This window comes from Artemia sp. Qi Xiang Cuo, chromosome 10 (genome assembly GCF_049724085.1).
Source record: "Artemia sp. Qi Xiang Cuo chromosome 10, ASM4972408v1, whole genome shotgun sequence".
NCBI classification, from domain to species: domain Eukaryota; kingdom Metazoa; phylum Arthropoda; class Branchiopoda; order Anostraca; family Artemiidae; genus Artemia; species Artemia sp. Qi Xiang Cuo.
In genome coordinates, this window is record NC_142803.1 from 20,484,888 (window position 1) to 20,506,348 (window position 21,461).

The 21,461-nt window shown below is 34.6% G+C and overlaps 1 protein-coding gene across 1 annotated transcript in view; it reads right to left on the minus strand.

Annotated features, from left to right (window-relative positions):
- Positions 1-21,461, minus strand: part of LOC148947569 (uncharacterized) — a 44,622-nt gene that overhangs the window by 16,206 nt on the left and 6,955 nt on the right. Inside the window, exons 3-5 of the mRNA XM_089096154.1 lie at positions 19,263-19,440; positions 15,194-15,360; positions 1,811-1,951 (exon numbers count right to left, since the gene is read on the minus strand). Of these exons, the coding sequence (XP_088952280.1) occupies positions 1,811-1,951; positions 15,194-15,360; positions 19,263-19,440 (486 nt within the window). The remainder of the gene's footprint in view (positions 1-1,810; positions 1,952-15,193; positions 15,361-19,262; positions 19,441-21,461) is intronic.

Consider the following 21,461-nt stretch of genomic DNA (forward strand, 5'->3'; position numbering starts at 1 on the left):
GGTGGTTTTATTTGTTTTTAGTTTTAGTTTTTTTTTGTCTTTTTTTTTATCTTGTTCTTCTTATGTTTCTCTTGTGCTGGAGACGCCTTGTTTTGATATAGGCGAAATAGCCACGTTGTTTTACATTTTTCGTCTTTTCTCTCTACTGGCCGCAGTCTCGTTTGTCGTTCTTTTGTTGTTTTGTTGTTGTTTTTTTTTCACTGTGTTTTGTCTCTCAGTTTTTTTTTTTTTTTAAATAATCAAGCCACGAAAAGGTGCTTCCCCTGTATACATGAAACACGGACCATCAAAAGTAAAAAACTACCTACTCTAAGAATTTTCTGGTCAGAAGACATTTCTTAGGCAACCTAGATTAGCAAATTAATGCTTATCTGCTCCTATTAAGAATAACAGGAGCAGATATAGCAGGATATATAAATGAGAACCATGTAATATATTGACCTAGCTACTTCCAGAAAATTCACAAAATACAAATACAATCAAGAAAAAAAGAAAGAAAAAAAGGGAGAAGGAGAGGGAGAGCGAGAGCGAGAAAGAGAGAGAGAGAGAGAGGGAGAGAGAGAGAGGGAAGGAGAGAGAGAGCGTGGGTTCTAGCTTTGAGCGCATCAGGGACATACAAAGGGGAAGGAGACAAACAACAGCATACAGCCATTATTGAGGCAGAATTTGCTGCTTATGGACTCAAAACGGTATACACAATTGTCCTATTATAAGTTTTTATCGCTACGTGTAAAAATGAGTTAAAAACTATCCAGCAAAAAAATTCACCTATAAGACATACTTGCACAAAGAGGAGGGGGATTCCAACATTATTTGCAAATTCCGTTTATCAAAAAATTAACAAATGCAATTGTAACCAAATTCATGCTATTTTTCCCGCTTTTAGCAACTAATATTCCCTTAAAATCTCAGGCTTGTTACTTTTGATAATTATATGGCAGATATTCGAGGAATATTAAACATTTCGATTCAGTAGATAGCTTTAATACCTACCTCTCCAAATTATTGTTTTTGTATATAATTTCAATACCATTAGGTCCAAAGATGAAAAAATAATACCATTTTCGTAAGTATTTCAAACAAATCATCCAATGGCACCATCAAGCCTGCTATAAAAGTAAGTTGCGGCATAAGCATCTTTTGTTTTAGAATTAGTCAATTTTAACATTGTTCAATACTGTCGTCCATTTTGGGGTAACAGCCTTCTGCTGGGGACTGAGAGTATTAAGCACAACTAGAGGTCCGCTACTGCTAACCTCAGTCACTGATGAGCCACTGGCAGTCCAGGTTTAGTGTCTGACCACAAAGCAAGGTACTTTGCGGAGTACGTTGCCGAGATTGGATGAATGAAAGCCAGTAATAGCAATCATGTCCAGGGGGCCCATCTCCCTAGACATCGCTGACCCCAGCGCAAGAAACGATGTTTTGAAGAGCAATCCGAGGTAGGTGAAAGATGTTTTCTTGTTAGTAGCGGTTCTGAGGAACAAGTACCATTTGCCGCTGAAAGCAGGCAAATAATGGGTGGCTCTCCCTCTACCCCCCTTTTGAAAGACGAGTGTTCCCCACCCAAGCCGGTCTGGAGCTGGCGGGTGGGGTTGTTGGAATGGGGGAAGAATAATAGATACCTTGGCACTACCGAGGCAGGCTCCTTTACAAAGAAGAAAAAAGATAGACAAGCCCTGTCTCAAAGCATCTCTGGACTCCTACGCATCTCTCGTCTTCTAGGAGAAACAGGGCTGAAGCCATCAGCACAGCTCTTTGGGTATCGTCTGCTACCACGGATTGCTATCAGACAGAAAATCTGACTTACCTTGTTGATAAATAGAACAACATGTGGGACTCCAATCTGTTTTGCGAGAAGGAGATGCTCCCTCGTCTGTGGCATTGGTCCATCAGTGGCAGCAACGACCAGAATTGCTCCATCCATTTGAGCTGTGCCAGTAATCATGTTCTATAAAAATTGATATGAGTCCTTAAAACAATTTTATTTCAAAAGAAGATAAAGCAAACTTTTTTACAAGATTGTCAGAGACAAATTGGCCCTCCAAAATAAACACATTATGCAATGCACCAAATATATATTTCCTCGATGTCTGGATTATAGGTTAGTTCTATGCTGTAATTGTATTAAATCTTTCTTCACTTTTTTCATCCCCTTTTTGCTAATAAGTATGTTGCAAAAACTTTCAAGAGGATTATAAAGGTCACGTACCACCCGCTGCGTGACTTTTTTTTAGAGAATATAACAGAAATAAACTGTTACAAATACACAAAGGGTAACAAACAACCCACTGGATGAATGCATCGCATTATTATTATTCCATATTATTTATTCCTTATTCGATATTCGATTACTCCTTATTTGTTATATATTCGTTATTCCTTATTGTTTTTTTTTCATATTTACATTTTAACAGCGGGGTAGGCGGGGTTACTGGCAGGTTAAATAATTTTCATTGTTCAATAATAGGTTTAATAATAACTTCTTTTATCATTCATTATTATTTAATCACATTGCAAAAAAGGTCTTTTAGAGCAATTAAGGTGACATGCAATCAGTGAATTTAATAAAGAGCTATAATTAAATATTACAAAAATAAATAGAATAAAAAAAATCTTTAAACAGTTTCTAAAAACACAAAACCAACAGGTTAGAAAAACCGAATTGATTAGTACCCTCTGCCAGTATAAGGAAGTATCTCACAAGGGAAAAAATATACAATCTTTCTTTATTAATTATTATTGTTATTTCTAATTAAAAATAATATTGAAATATTTATAACAAAGACTCTAAAAAGAAGACACAACTAAGAATGTAAAGTATTCACAACGAAGACTCTAAAACCCTAACAATATGGAAGATCATCTTGCTACATGAACAAATGCAAGGTTCGTATCCATGAAAATCGTAGCGGATAATAAGAAACAGCTAAGGAATAGCTAATAAGAAATTAAATAATTTGAAGGACCTTAAATTTGATGGAAGTTATACATTAGTAATAAACACGCAGCACTTTCTGTCTTGAAGTACTAAGAAATAATAAATTTTTTTTAAAACTCGTTTTCAAAATGGATTAAAAAGTAGAAAAAAAATTCTTTCATTTTTTTCGAGAATATAAATTATAAATACAAAATAGATTATAAGTTATTATATATATATCTATAATAAATTGTATATATAAGATAGAATATAAATGAAAAAGAGGGACACAAAACGGATCATGCTTTACATATCATAGGTATCAAACTGATATAAGTTACAAATACGTAAATGAAAAACAGTCTGTGAGTTGAGGAAAACGAAATAAAAAGATTCAAGTTATATTGCAAAATGTTTTCCTTTTTTATCTAGGGCAGGGCCTCCTAACTTTTTTCATTCACGACCCCATTTATGATTGTAAGTTTCCTGGCGCCCTCATATAAGTATAATTGAAAGACAAATAAATATTTTAGATGATTCATTTATTAGGTAACAATATACATATACACATGAAAATATATAGTTTTACAATTCTTTAAGAAACATACACAAATCTAAAATAAAAAATTCCACAAAAGTTGAAAAGTTGTCTTTATTACACAAAATTATATGCCCTATTTTTCATCAAAATTGCATTTTTGGCAATTTTGTAAAAGTAAGTAAAAGAGAATTCTGACCGTTTTAGTTCAATCGAACATATTCGAACGCAGTCGTTGGGTGGTAAATATTGAATTAAACTGAAAGGAAAAACTTGAGTGAGATGAATGTGCCTGTTTTTCACTGCCTAACAAATCAAATCACTGCTGGGCGTAAGACCTCTTCAACATTATTTAGCGATGAACGATATTGGAGTTTGATATGTGTTACAGCTCAGAAAATAATTTTACATAAATATGTGGTGTTGAATAGCAGAGGAACATACAATGCCATATCTGCGATTGTGGAAAATTCAGTTCTAGTTCTGATCAAGAGTTCAGTCAAGGGCTTTTTTAAAAATTGTAGTTTTAAGTTTGAATCACTCGAAAGTTTAGCAAATTTCTTGAGCTTTAAGTGGGATGTGATCAATCTCAGTTAAATCAACACAAAACGGATTTTGACTCTAAGCTCCTTTTTTGAAATCATTACTTAATATAAAATATGTACGGAACTAAGTTTCTAGCGCTTTTAAGTTATCTACAATAATTTTTGCAATTAAAGTTATTCAATGATTTCTCTTGATTATAAAATTGTCGACACTGGAAAACATTTCGAACGATTCTTTTTCTATCCTATATTTCCGAATTTTAATATTTTTAATAAAATTTTCAATTTTATCATTAGAAGTAAATATATCGCAATTTTTTCCTTGAAGAGGCAAGTTGAGATCGTCTAATTTCGCAAAGATATCCGACAAATAACACAGCTTGGATAGCCATACGTCGTTTCGAAGAAAAGCGCAAAGTTCACATTTTCATTCGGTTAAGAATATTTCAATTCCGTCTTTTAATAATAATAATCTTCTTAAACTTTGACCACTTGACAACCATCTTACTTCTGTATGTAATAATAAAGTTGTATAGACTGAATCCATATCCTTTCAAAGATTTGAAAGTGACTGTTAAAGGCATGGCTCTTAATAAAATAGATAATGTCAACAGCATTCTGAAGCATATCGTTCAATTATGGTGCTAATTTTTTGGCTGCAAGGACCTCTCGGTGAAGAAGTCAGTGAGTAAAAGTTATATGATCATAATGAGTAGCTTGAAAAAATGATTTAAAACCAATGTTTTGTCCGTCATCGCTCTTGCAACATTTGTGCATCTTCCACAGGAATTTGTCCATTCTAAACCTTAAGTCTTTAAAAATGCCTCAACTTTACAATATATGTCTTTTCTTGTAGCATGTTATAAATATTTGATTTTAAAACCTCTTGCGACCCCATGATTTTGCTGTGCCATCCCATTTGGGGTCGCGACCCATAGTTTAGGAAGGCCTGATCTAGGGAAATGTGGCAATTTTTTTTTTCAAATTTTCAATGAAAATATTAAAACATATGTTCTTAGAAACCAGGGGGGAGGCAAAAGCTCCCCTAGCCCTCTACCATTTAAAGTTTTAACTGAATCTACGTCTTTATAGCTTTTATCAGACTTAGGATACAGATGGAAAACTGTTCTCCTATGTCTCTAGCTTTTCTGATTCAAAAGTAGCTACAGCTTGTATAAACAAATGTGACTTAGTGAGTATATTAAATTAACTGTCAAACTCCAGTTTTAATCAACAAATTTTGCTTAGGCAGTTATGTTCAGTCAATGTGCAGTTTATATCGACAAAAGTGACTTAGGCATTACATCGGGTCAACAGTAAAACTGCGGTTTTATTGACAAATGTTGTTTAGGCAACTGTATAAAGTCAACTGTCAAAGTGCAGTTTTTATTGACAAATATATCTTAGGCATTACACCAAGTTGTCAAACTGAATTTTTTATTGACAAATGAGGCTTAGGCATTATACCGAGCTAATTGACAAACTGCAGTTTTTATTGACAAACCGGCATTACACCGAGTTAACTGACAAACTGCAGTTTTTATTGACAAATGAGGCTAAGGCATTACACCGAGTTAATTGTCAAACTGAATTCTGTATTAACAAATAAGGCTTGGGCATTACACCGAGCTAACTGAAAAACATCAGTTTTTATTGACAAACAGGCATTACACCGAGTTAACTGACAAACAGCAGTTTGTTGTAAGGCTTAGGCATTACACCGAGCTAATTGACAAATGCGCTTAGAGATTATACGGAGTCAAACTGCGGTTTTTATTGACAAATAGGCATTACACCGAGTTAACTGACAAACTGCAGTTTTTATTGAAAAATAAGGCTTAGGCATTATACCGAGCTAATTGACAAATGCGCTTAGGGATTATACTGAGTCAAAATGTAGTTTTCATTGGCAAATAGGCATTACACCGAGTTAATTGACAAACAGCAGTTTGTTGACAAATGAGGCTTAGACATTACACCGAGTTAACTGACAAACAGCGGTTTTTATAGACAAATAAACCTTAGGCATTAAACAGAACTAATTGACAAACTGCAGTTTTTATCGACAAATGCGGCTTATGGATTACACTGAGACAAACTGCAGCTTTTATTGATAAACAGGCATTGCAACGAGTTAATTGACAAACTGCAGTTTTTATTGAAAAATAAGGCTTAGGCATTACGCCGAGCTAATTGACAAATGCGGCTTAGGGATTATACTGAGTCAAAATGTAGTTTTCATTGGCAAATAGGCATTACACCGAGTTAATTGACAAACAGCAGTTTGTTGACAAATGAGGCTTAGACATTACACCGAGTTAACTGACAAACAGCGGTTTTTATAGACAAATAAACCTTAGGCATTAAACAGAACTAATTGACAAACTGCAGCTTTTATTGATAAACAGGCATTGCAACGAGTTAATTGACAAACTGCAGTTTTTATTGAAAAATAAGGCTTAGGCATTACACCGAGCTAATTGACAAATGCGCTTAGGGATTACACTGAGACAAACTGCAGTTTTTATTGACAAATAGGCATTATACCGTGTTAATTGACAAACTGCAATTTATACTGACAAATGAGGCTTAGGCAATACACCGAGTCTATTGACAAATACGGCTTAGGGATTACACTGAGGCAAACTGCGGTTTTCACTGACAAATAGCCACTACACCGTGTTAATTGACAAACTGCAGTTTTTATTGAAAAATAAGGCTTAGGCATTACACCGAGCTAATTGACAAACTGCAGTTTTTATTGACAAACGAGGCTTAGGCATTACACAGAGTTAACTTACAAACTGCAGTTTTTATTGACAAATGAGGCTAAGGCATTACACCGAGTTAATTGTCAAACTGAATTCTGTATTAACAAAGAAGGCTTGGGCATTACACCGAGCTAACTGAAAAACATCAGTTTTAATTGACAAATAGGCATTACACCGAGTTAATTGACAAACAGCAGTTTGTTGACAAATGAGGCTTAGACATTACACGGAGTTAACTGACAAACAGCGGTTTTTATAGACAAATAAACCTTAGGCATTAAACAGAACTAATTGACAAACTGCAGTTTTTATCGACAAATGCGGCTTATGGATTACACTGAGACAAACTGCAGCTTTTATTGATAAACAGGCATTGCAACGAGTTAATTGACAAACTGCAGTTTTTATTGAAAAATAAGGCTTAGGCATTACACCGAGCTAATTGACAAATGCGCTTAGCGATTATACTGAGTCAAACTGCGGTTTTTACTGACAAATAGGCATTACACCGAGTTAACTGACAAACTGAAGTTTTATTGACGAATGAGGCTTAGGCATTACACCGAGCTAATTGACAAACTGCAGTTTTTATTGACAAACAGGCATTACACCGAGTTAACTTACAAACTGCAGTTTTTATTGACAAATGAGGCTAAGGCATTACACCGAGCTAACTTACAAACTGCAGTTTTTATTGACAAATGCGGCTTATGGATTACACTGAGACAAACTGCAGCTTTTATTGATAAACAGGCATTGCAACGAGTTAATTGACAAACTGCAGTTTTTATTGACAAACAGGCATTACACCGAGTTAACTTACAAACTGCAGTTTTTATTGACAATTGAGGCTTAGGCATTACGCCGAGTTAATTGACAAACTGCAGTTTTTATTGACAAATGCGGCTTAGGGATTACACTGAGACAAACTGCAGCTTTTATTGATAAACAGGCATTGCAACGAGTTAATTGACAAACTGCAGTTTTTATTGAAAAATAAGGCTTAGGCATTACACCGAGCTAATTGACAAATGCGCTTAGGGATTATACTGAGTCAAACTGCGGTTTTTATTGACAAATAGGCATTACACCGAGTTAACTGACAAACTGCAGTTTTTATTGAAAAATAAGGCTTAGGCATTATACCGAGCTAATTGACAAATGCGCTTAGGGATTATACTGAGTCAAACTGCGGTTTTTATTGACAAATAGGCATTACGCCGAGATAATTGACAAACTGCAGTTTGTATTGACAAACGAGGCTTAGGCATTACACCCAGCTAATTGACAAACTGCAGTTTTTACTGACAAATAGGCATTACACCGAATTAATTGGCAAACTGCAGTTTATATTGACAAATGAGGCTAAGGCATTACACCCAGCCGACTGACAAACTGCAGTCTTTATTTACGAATGAGGCTAAGGCATTACACCGAGCTAATTGTCAAACTGAATTCTGTATTAACAAATAAGGCTTGGGCATTACGCCGAGCTAATTGACAAATGCGGCTTAGGGATTATACTGAGTCAAAATGTAGTTTTCATTTGTAAATAGGCATTACACCGAGTTAATTGACAAACAGCAGTTTGTTGACAAATGAGGCTTAGACATTACACCGAGTTAACTGACAAACAGCGGTTTTATAGACAAATAAAGCTTAGGCATTAAACAGAACTAATTGACAAACTGCAGTTTTTATCGACAAATGCGGCTTATGGATTACACTGAGACAAACTGCAGCTTTTATTGATAAACGGGCATTGCAACGAGTTAATTGACAAACTGCAGTTTTTATTGAAAAATAAGGCTTAGGCATTACGCCGAGCTAATTGACAAATGCGGCTTAGGGATTATACTGAGTCAAAATGTAGTTTTCATTGGCAAATAGGCATTACACCGAGTTAATTGACAAACAGCAGTTTGTTGACAAATGAGGCTTAGACATTACACCGAGTTAACTGACAAACAGCGGTTTTTATAGACAAATAAAGCTTAGGCATTAAACAGAACTAATTGACAAACTGCAGCTTTTATTGATAAACAGGCATTGCAACGAGTTAATTGACAAACTGCAGTTTTATTGACAAATACGGCTTAGGCATTATACCGAGTTAATTGACAAATGCGCTTAGAGATTACACTGATGCAAACTGCGGTTTTTACTGACAAATAGGCATTACACCGAGTTAACTGACAAACTGCAGTTTTATTGACGAATGAGGCTTAGGCATTACACCGAGCTAATTGACAAATGCGGCTTAGGGATTATACTGAGTCAAAATGTAGTTTTCATTGGCAAATAGGCATTACACCGAGTTAATTGACAAACTGCAGTTTTTATTGAAAAATAAGGCTTAGGCATTACACCGAGCTAATTGACATATTCGCTTAGGGATTATACTGAGTCAAACTGCAGTTTTTATTGACAAAGAGGCATTACACAGAGTTAATTGACAAACTGAAGTCTTTATTGACAAATGAGGCTTAGGCATTACACCGAGCTAATTGACAAATGCGCTTAGGGATTATAAAGAGTCAAACCGCAGTTTTTACTGACAAATAGGCATTACACCGAGTTAATTGGCAAACTGCTGTTTTATTGACGAATGAGGCTAAGGCATTACACCGAGTTAACTGACAAATGCGCTTAGCGATTATACTGAGTCAAACTGCAGTTTTTATTGACAAATAGGCATTACACCGAGTTAACTGACAAACTGCAGTTTTATTAACAAATAAGGCTTAGGCATTACACCGAGCTAATTGACAAATGCGCTTAACGATTATACTGATTCAAACTGAGGTTTATATTGACAAATGAGGCTTAGGCATTACATCGAGTTAATTGACAAACTGACGTCTTTATTGACAAATGAGGCTTAGGCATTACACCGAGCTAATTGACAAATGCGCTTAGCGATTATAATGAGTCAAACTGCAGTTTTTACTGACAAATAGGCATTACACCGAGTTAATTGGCAAACTGAAGTTTTATTAACAAATAAGGCTTAGGCATTACACCGAGTTAATTGACAAATGCGCTTAGGGATTATACTGAGTCAAACTGCTGTTTTTATTGACAAATAGACATTACACCGAGTTAACTGACAAACTGCAGTTTTATTGACGATTGAGGCTTATGCATTACACCGAGCTAATTGACAAATGCGCTTAGCGATTATACTGAGTCAAACTGCAGTTTTTACTGACAAATAGGCATTACACCGAGTTAACTGACAAACTGCAGTTTTATTGACGATTGAGGCTTAGGCATTACACCGAGCTAATTGACAAATGCGCTTAGCGATTATACTGAGTCAAACTGCAGTTTTTACTGACAAATAGGCATTACACCGAGTTAACTGACAAACTGAAGTTTTATTGACGAATGAGGCTTAGGCATTACACCGAGCTAATTGACAAATGCGCTTAGGGATTATACTGAGTCAAACTGCGGTTTTTATTGACAAATAGGCATTACACCGAGTTAACTGACAAACTGCAGTTTTATTGACGATTGAGGCTTATGCATTACACCGAGCTAATTGACAAATGCGCTTAGCGATTATACTGAGTCAAACTGCAGTTTTTACTGACAAATAGGCATTACACCGAGTTAACTGACAAACTGCAGTTTTATTGACGATTGAGGCTTAGGCATTACACCGAGCTAATTGACAAATGCGCTTAGCGATTATACTGAGTCAAACTGCAGTTTTTACTGACAAATAGGCATTACACCGAGTTAACTGACAAACTGCAGTTTTATTGAAAAATAAGGCTTAGGCATTACACCGAGCTAATTGACAAATGCGCTTAGGGATTATACTGAGTCAAACTGCGGTTTTTATTGACAAATAGGCATTACACCGAGTTAATTGACAAAATGCAGTTTTATTAACAAATAAGGCTCAGGCATTACACCGGGCTAATTGACAAATGCGCTTAGCCATTATACTGAGTCAAACTGCAGTTTTTATTGACAAATAGGCATTACACCGAGTTAACTGACAAACTGCAGTTTTATTGACGAATGAGGCTTAGGCATTACACCGAGCTAATTGACAAATGCGCTTAGCGATTATACTGAGTCAAACTGCTGTTTTTATTGACAAATAGGCATTACACCGAGTTAACTGACAAACTGAAGTTTTATTGACGATTGAGGCTTAGGCATTACACCGAGCTAATTGACAAATGCGCTTAGGGATTATACTGAGTCAAACTGCAGTTTTTATTGACAAATAGGCATTACACCGAGTTAACTGACAAACTGCAGTTTTATTGACGAATGAGGCTCAGGCATTACACCGGGCTAATTGACAAATGCGCTTAGCCATTATACTGAGTCAAACTGCAGTTTTTATTGACAAATAGGCATTACACCGAGTTAACTGACAAACTGCAGTTTTATTGAAAAATAAGGCTTAGTTAACTGACAAACTGCAGTTTTATTGAAAAATAAGGCTTAGGCATTACACCGAGCTAATTGACAAATACGATTAGCGATTACACTGAGTCAAACTGCAGTTTTTACTGACAAATAGACATTACACCGAGTTAACTGACAAACTGAAGTTTTATTGACGAATGAGGCTTAGGCATTACACCGAGCTAATTGACAAATGCGCTTAGGGATTATACTGAGTCAAACTGCAGTTTTTATTGACAAATAGGCATTACACCGAGTTAACTGACAAACTGAAGTTTTATTGACGAATGAGGCTTAGGCATTACACCGAGCTAATTGACAAATGCGCTTAGCGATTATACTGAGTCAAACTGCAGTTTTTATTGACAAATAGGCATTACACCGAGTTAACTGACAAACTGCAGTTTTATTGAAAAATAAGGCTTAGGCATTACACCGAGCTAATTGACAAATGCGCTTAGGGATTATACTGAGTCAAACTGCGGTTTTTATTGACAAATAGGCATTACACCGAGTTAATTGGCAAACTGAAGTTTTATTGACAAATGAGGCTTAGGCATTACACCGAGCTAATTGACAAATGCGCTTAGGGATTATACTGAGTCGAACTGCAGTTTTATTGACAAACAGGCATTATACCAAGTTAATTGACAAACTGCAGTTTTATTGACAAATACGGCTTAGGCATTACACCGAGCTAATTGACAAATGCGCTTAGCGATTATACTGAGTCAAACTGCAGTTTTTATTGACAAATAGGCATTACACCGAGTTAACTGACAAACTGCAGTTTTATTGACGAATGAGGCTCAGGCATTACACCGGGCTAATTGACAAATGCGCTTAGCCATTCTAATGAGTCAAACTGAAGTTTTTATTGACAAATAGGCATTACACCGAGTTAATTGACAAACTGAAGTTTTATTGACGAATGAGGCTTGGGCATTACACCGAGCTAACTGAAAAACATCAGTTTTTATTGACAAACCAGCATTACACCGAGTTAACTTACAAACTGCAGTTTTTATTGACAAATGAGGCTAAGGCATTACACCGAGTTAACTGACAAACTGCAGTTTTTATTGACAAATGAGGCTAAGGCATTACACCGAGTTAATTGTCAAACTGAATTCTGTATTAACAAATAAGGCTTGGGCATTACACCGAGCTAACTGAAAAACATCAGTTTTTATTGACAAATAGGCATTACACCGAGTTAATTTGCAAACAGCAGTTTTTATTGACAAATGAGGCTAAGGCATTACACAGAGCTAACTTACAAACTGAAGTTTTTGTTGACAAATGAGGCTAAGGCATTACACCGAGTTAATTGTCAAACTGAATTCTGTATTAACAAATAAGACTTGGGCATTACGCCGATCTAACTGAAAAACAGCAGTTTTTTTTGACAAATGAGGCTAAGGCATTACACCGAGTTAATTGTCAAACTGAATTCTGTATTAACAAATAAGACTTGGGCATTACACCGATTTAACTGACAAACTGCAGTTTTTATTGGCAAATGAGGCTAAGGCATTACACCGAGTTAATTGTCAAACTGAATTCTGTATTAACAAATAAGGCTTGGGCATTACACCGAGCTAACTGAAAAACATCAGTTTTTATTGACAAACAAGCATTACACCGAGTTAACTGACAAACTGCAGTTTTTATTGACAAATGAGGCTAAGGCATTACACCGAGTTAACTGACAAACTGCAGTTTTTATTGACAAATGAGGCTAAGGCATTACACCGAGTTAACTGACAAACTGAATTCTGTATTGAACAAATAATGGCATTGGGCATTACACCGAGTTAACTGACAAACTGCAGTTTTTATTGACAAATGAGGCTAAGGCATTACACCGAGTTAATTGTCAAACTGCAATTTCTGTAGTTAACTACAATTATAGGCAATTGGGCATTACACCGAGTTAACTGACAAACTGCAGTTTTTATTGACAAATGAGGCTAAGGCATTACACCGAGTTAATTGTCAAACTGCAATTACTGTTATACTGAACAAATACAGGCTTTATTGACAAGCATTACACCGAGTTAACTGACAAACAGCGGTTTTTATAGACAAATAAAGCTTAGGCATTAAACAGAACTAATTGACAAACTGCAGTTTTTATCGACAAATGCGGCTTATGGATTACACTGAGATCAACTGCAGCTTTTATTGATAAACAGGCATTGCAACGAGTTAATTGACAAACTGCAGTTTTTATTGAAAAATAAGGCTTAGGCATTACACCGAGCTAATTGACAAATGCGCTTAGGGATTATACTGAGTCAAACTGCAGTTTTTACTGACAAATAGGCATTACATCGAGTTAACTGACAAACTGCAGTTTTATTGACGAATGAGGCTTAGGCATTACACCGAGCTAATTGACAAATGCGCTTAGCGATTATACTGAGTCAAACTGCAGTTTTTATTGACGAATAGGCATTATGCCGTATTAACTGACAAACTGCAGTTTTATTGACAATTGAGGCTAAGGCATTACGCCCAGCCGATTGACAAACTGCAGTCTTTATTGAAAAATGAGGCTAAGGCATTACACCGAGTATTACACTGTGTTAACTACAACTGCAGTTCTGTATTAACAAATAAGGCTTGGGCATTACACCGAGTTAACTGACAAACTGCAGTTTTTGTTGACAAATGAGGCTAAGGCATTACACCGAGTTAATTGTCAAACTGAATTCTGTATTAACAAATAAGGCTTGGGCATTACACCGAGTTAACTGACAAACTGCAGTTTTTATTGACAAATGAGGCTAAGGCATTACACCGAGTTAATTGTCAAACTGAATTCTGTATTAACAAATAAGGCTTAAACATTACACCGAGTTAACTGACAAACAGCGGTTTTTATAGACAAATAAAGCTTAGGCATTAAACAGAACTAATTGACAAACTGCAGTTTTTATCGACAAATGCGGCTTATGGATTACACTGAGATCAACTGCAGCTTTTATTGATAAACAGGCATTGCAACGAGTTAATTGACAAACTGCAGTTTTTATTTGCGAATAGGCATTACACCGAGCTAATTGACAAATTCGCTTAAGGATTATACTGAGTCAAACTGAGATTTATATTGACAAATGAGGCTTAGGCATTACACCGAGTCAATTGGCAAATTGCTGTCTGTATTGAAGAACGAGGCTTAGGTATTACACCCAGCTAATTGACAAATGCGCTTAGCGATTATACTGAGTCAAACCGCAGTTTTTACTGACAAATAGGCATTACACCGAGTTAATTGGCAAACTGCTGTTTTATTGAGAAATGAGGCTTAGGCATTACACCGAGCTAATTGACAAATGCGCTTAGGGATTATACTGAGTCGAACTGCAGTTTTATTGACAAACAGGCATTATACCAAGTTAATTGACAAACTGCAGTTTTATTGACAAATACGGCTTAGGCATTACACCGAGTTAATTGACAAATACGGCTTAGGGATTACACTGAGGCAAACTGCAGTTTTTATTGACAAATGTGACTTCGGCATTATAATAAGCAACTGTGAAACTGATGTTTTTATTGAAACATGTGACTTGGGCATTATAGTGAGTCAAATGTGAAGCTGCATCTTTTATTGACAAATGTGACTTTGGCATTATAGTGAGTCAAATGTGAAGCTGCATCTTTTATTGACAAATGTGGCTTGGGCTTTAGATAAAGACGAAAATAAAAGATTCTCTTATTCCAAAATTTTTTTTTTTTTTTTATCGTTTCTGCTTTTGCTTCTTAAACATCAAATTGCGTTCTCTTTTACTTTTGGATTATAGCAAAAATAAATTCTGATTTCTCAATTCTGAATTAAAAACAGTTAATTTAAGTTTGTTTTGTGTATTACTAGTTCTACTGGGACAAACACTACACCGTCAGTGGTACTATTATACCCGGGTTAAGGGACCAAATATTCCTTTCTATCCAGATTATTACTTTCTTTAATGGATACCTTGATGTAATCAGCATGACCCGGGCAGTCAGTGTGGCCATAGTGACGATTGTCAGTAGAATATTCAACATGTGCAGCATTAATAGTAATTCCTCTCTTCTTCTCTTCTGGGGCATTGTCAATATCGGCATATTTCATGGCTTTTGCCATTTTTTTATCAGAAAGAACTAGAAAATAAATATACTATATTAAAGATTTTGTGCACGCTATTTGAAAGCAAAAAAAAAAAGAAAAGGGTGGCTTACATTAGAGGTATGCAAAAATTTGATTTTCAGCTGAAACCAGACAGGAGCATTTCTATGTGGAAGTAAAATCCCGAATGAAAAAATAGGGTCAAACTGAACAGATCTACTTTTTTCTTTGGAGGAGGGTCTAAGATAGCATTTTCAGCCTTTTCAAGTTCAACCAAATTGCAAGTACTTGTAGTTGTAGCAGAACTAGAACAGAATTGGTGGGGTAAAGTAAATGACTAATAGCCAATCGGAGGGTAGACTGACATCCTTTGAACACCTAGGAGTCACCTGGGGTCATTGATCCCTAGATGGGTAGACTGCCCTTCTTTCCCCTTTGCGGCTACCACAGTCAAACAAGACATGATCAAAATAGTCATTTTAAACAAAAGGATTAAGACCCACAAGATGTGCCCCCGTGGAAGTCATGATTCCCATAGCCCCAAGGGCAGCCAAATCATGAAATCAGATGTTCAAAATAAGCAGATGTTATTGCTTAGTTTTCATACTCCTAACACAGCACAAGTTCAGCTTCAGCAGAAAGAGCGGAGGTTTAAGGGAAGGCAGTCTCTCATATATAAGGCTATCACATAATGTTCATTCATTTGAATAAAATTGTTTTTTTGTACTTCAATATATTCAGAATCAGCAAATATATTAAATCTTTTCAGCGAAGTTTCTACAAGTTTTCGTAAGAACTTTGGAAGGGGCTCATTCGATTAGAAATTGAAAGTTCTAGTGCCCTTTTTAAAAGTAAAAAGTGACTGGAGGGCAACCACTTAATAATGGACGGAGATCCTTTGAAAAAAAAAAGAATAAATACAGCAGATTTAAATAGAGACACGGACACATCGTCACAGCCAAGTGCGTTGAACTCACCTCCTTCAATCCTGAAAAAAGAGTACTTTGTCCACTACGCTGCGGAATTTTATGATGCAATGGAGGAATTTGAGTGGAACAAAGCTTCACTTTTTCTTATCCCAGCCAGCCCAACGCCATAGCTGTGACACAACAACTGTTTAGAGTCCAATTCACCTAATTTACAGAACAAACGGAATTCCTGAAATTTTCAGAATCGAAAAATTTGTCGACTAAATGTACAATTATCAAGCTTTGTTTATCATTCCCTTATTTGGGACAAAAAAACTAGTAGCCAACATCTAAAAAAAACTTTACAAGGTATAGAAACTCAGGGGGTAGCAGCTTTCATGACCAGGGTTTTATCATTTTATATCAGCCGAAAAAAATAGAAAAAACAAACTTTTATAAAGAATAACAGCTTATATTGAACATATCAAGGAACTATTGTCTCGAAGAGCTATTTTGGCTATAAAAATGTCCGCACAATTTTTTTTCTTGACATACCGAGTAAACAAATAATAGACTACATTTCAATCTGTAGTTTAGTAGACTAAAATTTATGACGCTGACTTCCGAATTGTAAATTTTTACCCCCATAATGTAAATTTAATTATTATTTTTTAATCAATAGAAAATAATCAAACTTTTCTGCATTTACATTTTTTAGCAACATCAGAATTACCGAACTGACAAAATTAATCTTCGAAAAGATCCTTAGCATATCTTTAAAATTTTAAAAAGAGGGGATGGGGTACAAACAGGACTTGTTTACATAAATTTAATTTTGGCGTTAAGCCGAAACTCAACAAATCTTACACATTTTGAGTTTGAGTTAAAAGGGAATTGTGTTTTGCAACGTAGTAAACAAAAGGGTCTAAATAAAAAAAAGCGCCTGTCTGTTAATGAGATTTAGATTTTGGAACTTGAGGCCTCTACAGACAAACCCGGACTCAGAGCAATCACTTCACATTTTATAAGCTTAGACTAGTCCCTGAGACAAACTATTTTAATGGTGAAATGCTCAGGGATGATAATTTTTCAAAAATAGCTTATTAGTAGACACCTAATACGTACACAATTTTCGAAATTTGAGGAAAATCTAAAATTTCCCTAAAAAAGCCAAAAATTACCTTTTTGATCAATTTGGAAATCGATATTTCCAGAATTATTATTTTGATATCTATAGACCCCGAATAATTGAAGAAATAGGTCCATGTTCTATCAAAGTCAGGCAATATATGATCTCTTAGAATCTTACTTCCAGAGCGAGCCAATTTTTATTTATTTTATTACGATTTAGAAGGCTAGCAAAAAAAAAACTACTGAAAATTACGGATTACGGTAGCTTCTCAGCAAATTTCCTTCCCCATTTCCCAAGCTACAGACAGGGCCGGATTTAGAGCTTTGACGCTTCTAGGCCCAAGCGTTTTTGCTGCTCCATTTTAGGAGATTTTCGGGGAAATCCCCGAAAATTCGGCGGTTCTGGAAGCACTGGACAGAACGCAATTGAAGAGCCAAAAGTAATGAAAAAAAGAGGTGATACCGAACTCTCTGCTGCCATTCTTAGGAGACATCTGACAGTTTATAAGTGACCTAGGAAAGTCCAGTGTTGTTTTAAAATCACTTTTCTGTGAATAGGCAGCCCGTCAGCGGAGTGCATCCGGTTTGACAAGTTTTCATTAAGAAAAAAGTCACTCGGTGACAATTTATTGCAACCCCTGGCATTGAGAGTCCCAATGCCAGCAATTTATTGGTAAATCCTGGCCTATTTACAGATTGTGTAGATTGAAAAAGACGGTTTAGCTGAAAACGGACTGTGTAGATTGTAGATTAATTGTGGAGATTGTTCCAAAACTTCATTTTTTCAAAGCAAAAAAAAATTCAAAATTCTATCTTTTTCCATTTTCGAGGTAGAATCTACTGGTAGTCTGAAAGAGAAAAAAGGTAATGCTCCTCCACAGCAATATAAATGGAAACCTCTTCAAATTATTAAAAAAAAAAGAAAAATTTTTTTTGGCAGTATGCAAACCATTTCCTAAAGCAAAAAATAAAAAATCTGCTTCCTAACATAACTACATAGAAATTAAAGAAATATATTTAGAAATAAGACAACATAACAACAAATTTATAAAAAAAACATACCTAGGAACAACCTATTAGAAGGTATGTCGCAACAGTAGCACATACATTACCAATAGTGCGTTCAAGCATTTCAAGATTACTTATCCATAGCGTTTTACAAGACAGAACTACTACTTGAAATGGTCTGGATTATTTGTCAGGTACATAACTCCTGGAAATTACTCCTCGAAAATACATTACTCCCTGGGAATTACTCCTGGAAAATACATTTCTCCCTGGAAATTGCAGGGTTACTGATGACACGTTATGACATACATAAAAAAAATTCAATTTTTTCAAAAACGGAAAAAAATACGTGAAATTATATGCAGAGAACAAAAAGAGACTGTAATTGAGAAATGTGACACACCTTCTGAAATTCATAATTAAGCTATGTTTATGGTGGAGTACACGTGGTTAATGATGTTATTCGCCTAGCATTTCAATTGACATATTGCCAGATATGTATTTCTTGTTATCTTTTGTGGATTACACCCAGGGAACTGAATATTAAGCGGATAAGTCAGATAGATGCTTGAACGCAAAAAAAAAGGTAAAAAAGAGAATCAGAGCTAGAAAAAGGAAATGAAAGTAATAGTATTACTACAGTATAAATGCTATACTATTACTATATTATACTATATATATATATATATATATATATATATATATATATATATATATATATATATATATGATACTATATAATCATATACAATATGCTATATATATATCTATTATATTTAACTATATAATTATTATTACTATATATTTACAACATATATTGTTACTATTCTGTTACGATATAATATACAGAATAAAAACTATTACTATAGTACAAAACATAGTAGCATTACCTTTTGTAATGGCAGCAGTGAGAGTAGTTTTTCCATGGTCAACATGGCCAATTGTACCAATATTACAATGAGGTTTGTCCCTCTGATAGACTTCTTTGGTAGAATAAAGCCTACTAGTTAAGACCAAAGGTTGTTGAGCATCAGGAACAGCTGGGGTTTTTGCATGTCGTTGAAGCACCTAAAAAATAAAAATAAATTAAACAAAATAAGCTTTCTAAAAAGCCAGAATACAAGCTTTCTAAATTAATAGAAAGTTTTCTAAAAAGCCAGAAGAGTAAGCAAAAGGGTCTAAATGAAAAAAAAGTTTTTGTTAATGAGATTTAGATTTTGGAACTTATAGCCTCTACAGACAAACACTAATCAGGATTCAGAGCAATCACTTCACATTTTATCAGCTTAGACTAGCCCCTGGGACAAACTATTTTAATGGGAAAATGCTCCCCAAGCTTTCTAAAAGCCAGAATATAATTTGTACTGTTCTGAAAAAAATTCTAATGATTTTACTGAAAAAAATATGAATTGTCAGTTTAACATATATATATATATATATATATATATATATATATATATATATATATATATATATATATATATATATATATATATATATATATATATATATATATGCCGATATTTATTCCTTAAAATCTTAATTGATTTTTGATTTCTTAAAGTTAGAAAATTGAAAACATTTAAAAGAATTTTTTCAGTAAAGTACAAAGTACATTCTGGCATTTAGAAAGCTTGGTGTTTAGATCCCAACTCATATTAATTTGGGCTCGTTTTGAGTTTGACTCAACTTATTATAATTTCTCTTTGTTCTGGGTTTCATTTATTTATTGATACTGATTTGTGGTAGCTGCATTCTTGGTAGGTTATTTGATTCTATTTTTGTTCATTTTGGTTTAATGGAGTTCTTTACTTTTTAACAAAAAAACTTATTTTGTTGAAAAGGTTTTTTTAATTAATTTCTGTTCGTTTTATATCCACATAGTATTTTTCAGGGAGAAAGATTGAGCCTCTTCTAAAGTTAAACAACCATCCCTTCCATAACAACCTTAAACACCCCTGGGCATAGCTGACAACCCTTGACCCTAACCTCTGGGGATTGTTTCAACCTCAAAGGCCTTGTTATATATGATATTTAGACCATTTTGAATAGAATAAATAACAGTTCCATTATTTTTTTGAATACTTTAAAAATTCCTATTCTTCCCCATCAGAGACAACAAAGTAAAGTTCTGCATATATTGAAAAATTGCCTGCCTAGCCTGTATTCTTACCCTGGTAAATCGTCAATGAAAAGTATGTTTCAAATTTTAAATATCCTTCCACTGAATCTTCTCCCTTCTTTCCATTTTGTCCTTTATATGATTAAACATGTTCAAGGTCTTTTGCCTGATTATTTTTATTCGCATAATATATTTTTTCAACATGATAATCAGGTCTTACATGCATATTTGACCCGTGGCAGTTCTATAGTTCGTCAGGCTTTAATAAAATATGAAAGATACCGTTTTTCACCACGGCATATAATTGGAACGAATTTCATAGGTTTATAGATTTGAATAAATCCTTGGTTAATAATAAAATGAGACTAAAGAATCATTTAATTATCAACAATCAATTTGAATTCTGGTGTGGATACTTTTCATTTTATTTTATTTATTTATTATTTAGTTGTTTTGAATTTATTTGGAGTTTTATTTTTTGTTACCATATGGAGAGTTGAAGAGCAATCTTTTTATTCCAGTATTTGCAGAGATTATTATTTTTCATTGTTGAGTGTGTAAACCCACACATAAGTTATTACTGCCATGGGTCATTAATTTGATAGTCTTGTGAAAACATTTTTTATTGATTAATAAAGAACTTGAACTTCAACCATAATTTATCTTCTTTTTTAGGAAGGGTACAGGGGTTAACAAAAAAATTATCCCAAAAGGCTGTTTTTCTCCTTTTTTTCATGTTTACTAGTTAGTGTGTTACCTTCACAAACGATGCTTTCAAAATAGTTTCATTACCATCATCTATTTGTTTTAATATGGATTGCAGCAGTAGTTGCTTTAATTAGCTTTTTTTTTAACACAAACCCTTTAATAGCTTATTAGTCACTTTACCATATATAGTAATCATAATTATTATAACATCAACATTATAATAATGTTAGCAGGACAATTATGTTGAATAATATTCTAT